The sequence below is a fragment of the Kryptolebias marmoratus genome, linkage group LG2, assembly GCF_001649575.2.
Source record: "Kryptolebias marmoratus isolate JLee-2015 linkage group LG2, ASM164957v2, whole genome shotgun sequence".
In the NCBI taxonomy this organism is placed as follows: domain Eukaryota; kingdom Metazoa; phylum Chordata; class Actinopteri; order Cyprinodontiformes; family Rivulidae; genus Kryptolebias; species Kryptolebias marmoratus.
In genome coordinates, this window is record NC_051431.1 from 7,260,471 (window position 1) to 7,267,046 (window position 6,576).

General features: G+C 45.6%; 2 protein-coding genes across 2 annotated transcripts in view; one reads left to right on the plus strand and one right to left on the minus strand.

Moving 5' to 3' along the window:
* The first annotated feature begins 3,126 nt into the window (after positions 1–3,126).
* On the plus strand, positions 3,127–5,942 carry zgc:174895 (uncharacterized protein LOC100126024 homolog). The gene is made up of 5 exons (XM_017435299.3): positions 3,127–3,298; positions 3,384–3,477; positions 3,694–3,840; positions 5,270–5,365; positions 5,455–5,942. The coding sequence occupies exons 1-5, from the start codon at positions 3,176–3,178 to the stop codon at positions 5,601–5,603; spliced, it is 609 nt and encodes a 202-aa protein (XP_017290788.1). The 5' UTR covers positions 3,127–3,175; the 3' UTR covers positions 5,604–5,942.
* Positions 5,635–6,576, minus strand: part of rab34a (RAB34, member RAS oncogene family a) — a 6,355-nt gene continuing 5,413 nt past the window's right edge. Inside the window, exon 12 of the mRNA XM_017435298.3 lies at positions 5,635–6,495. Within this exon, the coding sequence (XP_017290787.1) occupies positions 6,428–6,495 (68 nt within the window). The 3' untranslated portion in view covers positions 5,635–6,427. The remainder of the gene's footprint in view (positions 6,496–6,576) is intronic.

The following is a 6,576-nucleotide window of genomic DNA, read 5'->3' on the forward strand; positions in this document are numbered from 1 at the left end:
AACTACTACTGTAACTGTAACTACTACTGTAACTATACCTACTACTGTAACCGTAACTACTATTATAACTGTAACTACTACTGTAACTATACCTACTACTGTAACTGTAACTACTACTGTAACTATACCTACTACTGTAACTGTAACTACTACTGTAACTATACCTACTACTGTAACTACTACTGTAACTCCTCCTCCTGACCTGAGGAGTTTTCTCAGATCTAACTGGAGCTCCAAGCTGTTAAAGCGATCTGCTCCGTTTGATCACGCTCTCTCCCCTCCCTCCTGAGGGTCCCTGCAGGTCCAGGTGGGACATGTACCCTCAGGGGGGAGGGGAGGGAGTGTGATGTGCACGTGAGTTCAGTTTTCTGACATCAGAGACAAAGATGGAGGTTTTCTCTGATCTCCAGGCCGAAGCTGTGATCAGAGTCACAGAAACTTTATTAATTCAATCAGACACAAAAAGCCTCCTGAAGCTTTTGTCCTCGCCGTCAGGCGGGGCTTTCTAATCGTCACATGGATGGTTTTACTCCGAGGAGCTGAAATCCGATTGTTGGGAGGCGGAGAGAAGTGATGTCAAATCAGCAGAGGCAACATTCGACCACATTCGACCGTCTCGAGGAAAAAAAAACAGGTTTCCCAGGAACTGAAGCGGAGCTGGAGCCAGCGGGACAGATAATCCTGCTGTTATTTCAAAATAAAAGCTGCTCTTCATCGCCTGAGAAACACCTGATCTGTTTTTATTCAGCAGGTAATTATTCAAAACACACAAAACATCTTCTGTTCCAACTGCCTCAACTTCTCCTGAAGTTGGATTTGATTTTTATTCTTTATTTATGAAACAAATAAACTGAGATCCTTCAGAAACCTGAGATCTGCCTCCATTTTGTTTCTTCTCCTCATGTTAGCCTTCAGCTTTTCAACCGTGGTTCGGCTACATTTAGCAGAACAGCAGCTGAAAGCTAAAACAAAAAAAAATGCCAGCTAGAGACTAGAAGTGACAAACAGTAATTGTTAGCTATAAGCTCAAAGAAGCAAAAGGCTAGCTAAAAGCTAAAAGTATAAAAAAATGTTAGCTAGAAGCTAAAAGTAGCAAAAGGCTGGCTAAAAGCTAAAGAATGGAAGCTAAAAGAAGCACAAAGCTAGCTAGTAGCTAAAGAAATTAAATGTCTAGTAAAAAGCAAAAACGCTTTTAGCTATCCAAACGGATAGCTAAAAGGAAAGCGTCAAATGCTAGCTAAAAGCTAAAACTAGCAAAAGGCTAGATAAAAGCTAAAAGTAGCAAAAGGCTTGCTAAACACTGAAGAATGGAAGCTAAAAGAAGCCAAAGGCTAGCTAGAAGCTAAAAACAAAAGTCTAGTTAAAAGCTAAAACCAGCAAAAGGCTAGCTAAAAGCTGAAGAACAGAAGCTAAAATAAGCAAAAGGCCAGCTAAAAGCCAAAGGTAGCGTGGGAAGACAAAAACAGATGAAATTTGCTGAACAAAAAGATCAAAGTTTCTGAAGGATTTAAAGAAATTTCCGTGGATTTCTATGGGGGGAAATATTTTTAAACAAAGTTAAATATCTGGAAAAGTACAAAAGTTACAAAAACTAAAAATCACAGCCCTCATCAGCTGAACGAGCCGAACGTTTTGACACATAAATAGCTGAAACAGATGAAGTAGTTAGACTGTAAAGAGCCTGCCTGCTTTAAGAGGATAATAGATCAGAATAAAATCTGTTTTTTCTTTTTTTCCTGCAGGAGTTGAAGGTGGAACCGCTTGGAGCTCCTCGTCGAGGGGCCGCTGGGTTCGGCCACACATCAGGCTGTGGGAAACTTCAGCTGCTGCTGCAGAAACTTCAGCTGCTGCTCAGCTTGAGCGCCGATTCTTAGCGTCGGACTGAAATTTCAGAGGGTTGAGTTCCTGAAAGCCGGCGGGGGTTTTCTCTGATGAGGAATCAGCCGAAACAGGAAGTTTGACCTGCGGCCCGACTCCTCCCACCTGGAGAAGAAACGTTCCTCACCTTCGGCTTTTTGGAGCTTTGGCTCCAGGTCATCACTTTCAGCCGAAAAGTTCAACATGTGGGCAAAGATTTCTCCCACGGTCAAACAAAGAGTCCAGTGTTTCCCAGACACTTCGGCTCTTCGCTCAATATGAGCCGAACTTCTGGGGGAAACTCCTCAAAGAGAGTTTCTGTGGTGCCACCGGATCTTCCGAGGGTTCGGCTCCCAATCAGAACAGTCGATTCTTCAAGAACCCAAGAGAGACGGGTCACAGCTGAAGGAGTCGAAGGAGCCGAAGGTTACAGAACAACGCTGACAGCTGCATGACTGCCAAAGGAGCTAAAACTGAGTAAATACTGTTCAAAAGGGCAGAACACGAGCTAAAAACAGCAGGACAGGAGCTAAAACTGCAAAACAGGAGCTAAAAACAGCACAACACGAGCTAAAAGCAGCGGGACAGGAGCTAAAGGCAAAAAAAACACAAGCTAAAAACAGCAAAACATGAGCTAAAATCAGCACAATACGAGCTAAAAACAGCAGAATACAAGCTAAAAGCAGCAAAGCAGAAGCTAAAAACTACAGTAAAAGCAAAAAACAGCAGGAGAAAAGGAACAGCTAAAATGAGGGAAAACATAGTAAAACTAGAATTAGTAAAACACTGCAGCTAAAATGAGCTAAAAGCAGCTGAAGGGTAGCTAAAAGCTAAAAGTAGCTGAACGGTAGCTAAAAGTAGCTGAACAGTAGCTAAAAGCAGCTGAATGTTAGCTAAAAGCAGGTGAAGGCAGATTTTGCTGAAGCTGGTTGAAAAGATAAAAATGTTCTGATTAACTGAAGGAATCTTTGTGTTTTTTGGGGGACTTTTATTTGAAATCAAGTGAAATATTTAGAAAAGTATAAAAAGTTTGGAAGATGAGAAGCTTCAGCTCGCTCTTCCTCACTGAGTTAAATGTTTGTTTCTCAAACAATCCGAGTTTGAATAAAACTACAAACAGGAAATGGAAACTTTTGAGTCTTTAATTACCCCAAACCAGAGAAAACCTTTAATGAGTCACTGAAACTGGTTCAGCTGTTAATGATCGACTCGTCTCAGCTCAAGTGCCGTCCCCCCCTCCCCTGAACCGTCCCCCTCCGGAACCCGATCCCAGTCCAGCTGCCTCCCCCCCGCTCAGTTCCTCCCTCGGACCGGTCAGATGGACATCTTCGCCGTCCCTGCGGACAGACAGAGAGGATGGTACCTTTCCCTCATGGCCCCCAACACCAAGGGACCCGAGTTCGCCTGGCTGGACCCGTCCAGACTTTACTGCAACCCCCAGGTAGGAGCCCGGGTCGGGGGGACGGGGTTCCTTCTGTCCGCTCAGCCCCCACAAACCTCCGTCTCTCTGTCTGCTCCGGGTCCAGGCGCTCGCCGACTGCGTGCAGGACCTGCTCGGCCCGTTTCAGAGCGACGCCATCGACTTGGTCGCTGGGATTGACGCCATGGGATTCATCCTGGGTGAGACAACAAAGAAGGGGGGACGGGGGACTCGACACAAGAAGGCAGGAGGGCAAAGGTCACGAGAAAACATGTGATTTAAAGAGGCTGTGCAGAGAAACACGAGCCCTCCGGGTGACGGCCTAAATTTAGATTCACACACGGCTCTGCGGCGTTTTATACGAGGACGGACGGATGGACAGATGGACAGATGGACGCTGTCTCTTTGTGTTTCAGGGGCGTCCGCTGCCGGCGCTCTGGGAAAAGGCTTCCTGGCGATCCGGAAAGCGGGTCATCTGTGCGTCGCCACCCAGAACCAGAACTACTGCGACTACTCGGGCCGGGAGAAGACGATGGAGGTGAGGACGGACGTCCTGAAGCCAGGTTCGTCCCCCGTCCTCCGAGGACATCTCAAGGCTTTTATTTGGACACAAAAAAGCAGCATCAAAAACACCCAGAGAGACCTCGCTGTAAGAGGCGATTTTTCTAAAAAGATCTCATTTCTTAAACAGTTTTTAACAGTAATGCACTTGTCTGTTAGCGAAATATCTCATGATCTGATTACCATGATTTCTGAATCTACGCCTACAACTGATTACCAAAGGGAGTCAACCCAGTTCAAGATGGCTGCCACAGCCAAGCGGCCTCATCGAAACTCAGCCAGTGCTTACACGCCAAGAACAAGACGCAGTTTCTCCTCCTTAAAGATAAAAGGCAGCAAATTATTATTTATTTATTTATTATTTACTTCCCCGAAAAAAAGCAAACTAAAACCACTAAATATTTGGATCCAAAACAAACAACCATAACTTTACTTTGAGCAAAACAAACACAAAAAGACTCACGTGGGTTATAATGAATGGTTTGACGTCATCTGCAGGTTTAGTTTGTGACGTGGCGCCATCTGCTGGAAACCGAAGGAACTGAATCCTTCATCTCCGGTGAAAGAAGTAAAGCTTCTGGCTTTTTACACTCTTTTCTTTTCACATTAAGACATTAAGACACTTTGGCTGGACTTCCTTTTATTGTTCTTTAAAAATACCGTTTTTTTAATGAATAAGACAGAAAACGAACACGAGGGATTAGAGATAAAGACGAGCAGAAATATCCTTATTTACGTTTTGTGCTCAGGCGACATCTTATCTGTGCGAACGGCCTGCAGAGCTTTGGCGCTCAGAGCCAACCTGAAGTAAAGGTTCTTGAGGATGAAACAGAAATAAATGCTTCACTTCAGGTTCAGGTTTTTCCTTTTTTCATCCAGTGTTAACATCAGGTGACTCAGAACTCACACATCCAACAAAAGCAAACAAGAGGAGCTCAAATTCTGTAGCTTTGAATCCCGGATCCCGGATCCAGGCAGCTGAAGGGTCGGGGTTCCAGGCTCCGGGCTCAGTGAGGAGCTGGGAGTAGAGCCGCTGCTCCTCCTCATCAAAAGGAGTCAGCTGAGGTGGTTCCGGCGTCTGATTAGGACGCTTTCCTGGACGCCTCCCTTTGGAGGTTTTCCGAGCACTGGGAGGAGACCCAGACTCAGACAGAACCGTCAAACAGGAAACTGGTTTCTTTGGTTTAATGATCCTCAGCCGTAAACCAGCTGTTTGTTTTCCGACGCCTCCGTGAGGATCAGGATCCCGAATCAAATCTTCTTCTGTGGTTTTACCTGAAAACAACCTGAACCTCTGCTGTCAAGGCGAATTAATCAGTGATTAAATCCGCCCCCGGAACTAAAACCTCTTCACAAACTGCTAAAACGAAGGTTTCGTTTGTCGTTTTGTTGTTGATCCGTGTGTGTGCGTGTGCGTGTATGTGCGCGCAGGCCTGAGGGTGCTGATTGTGGACCAGTGGATCGAGACCGGAGGGACGATGCGAGCCGCCATCCAGCTGGTGGAGAAGCAGGGAGCCTCGGTCGCAGGTCGGTTAAACATCCCCCGGCGTTCCCTTTGCTCACTCGCTCGGCGCCGCGGCGACGAACGTGAACGTGTCACCCGCCGCTCTCCGCAGGTGTCGCCGCCGTCGCCATCGAGAACACGGAGGGAGGGAGGTGGATCAAAGACAACTACAGGTTCTCCCACTGCGTCCCTCAGGAGCTGCAGCCTCAAGTCGACGGCAAACGTCTGGACTCGTTTCAAACCTGTAAAACTACAAACTAAGACCTGAGGAGGAGGAGGAAAAGGAGGAGGAGACGGACATGAAATACTTTATTTGCATAGAAATGCTTTCTTCCTCTGGGAATCACAGCAAAATCCTTGATGACTTTTTACACTTTTTCACATAATTTTAATCTTTTACTTACTTTAAATGGTAAACATGTGACTAAATACTCTTTAATAACCTAATTCAGTCATAAATCTGCTGACGTACCTTTAAATCTTTAACACTCGGAGATAAAACAGATCGTCCAACAGTTGGACTGTTTGCATCTCTAATTAAAAAAACAAAACAAAAAACTACTTGGATAGAAAGTCAGAAATAAAGAATATAATTCAGAAACAAGAAACGTAGAAATAAATGTGACCCGAGCTGCTAAACCGACGTAATCTACTTTTAAATCTAACAGGGATGGCTTCAGAATTAACCCTTTGTCTTCGAACGCTGAACTGATCTTTTCTCCCTGCTGGGGAAATCCCTTCGTATAATGTTCGGTTTCCTCCCGACGGCGTCGCTCCAGGCCGATGAAGGTCGAGTTTTCAAACTCCGGATCGTTTCGAAGCCTCTGAGGCGCAGAATCGTAACAGTAATCGTCGTTTTTGTCTGCGCGCGTCGCAGATGTGAGCGAAAAGGACGAAAAATGAAATAAAAACAGGAAAAGAAGAAGAAAATGCTCCTCAGCAGCAAAACTCCAGATTAATCTGAGCTAATTCAGGATTATTCTCATTTTGGCAGCTCTTATCTCGATTCAGGAACAAGTTAAACTGAGCAGAACTACAGGAGAAACGTGAGGAAGAGGAGGAGATGAAGAGCGCCTCCTTCCTCCTCACTGGCAGCAGCTGGACGGCTTCTTCTTGGACGCGGCGGACAGATCCCCGGAGGCGCTGTTGATCCCTGCGGGGAGGGCGGGAAGGTGAGACTCTGACAGAAACCGGGATTTTTCCAGGTGTTTTTTTTTTTTTTTTTTTTAGCCAA

Coding starts and splice junctions, on each gene's coding strand:
- zgc:174895 (XM_017435299.3), top strand. CDS start 3,176: ATGGACATCTTCGCCGTCCCTGCGGACAGACAGAGAGGATGGTACCTT. Junction 3,478..3,693: donor CGCCATGGGATTCATCCTGG/GTGAGACAACAA, acceptor TTTGTGTTTCAG/GGGCGTCCGCTGCCGGCGCT. Junction 5,366..5,454: donor GCAGGGAGCCTCGGTCGCAG/GTCGGTTAAACA, acceptor CGCTCTCCGCAG/GTGTCGCCGCCGTCGCCATC.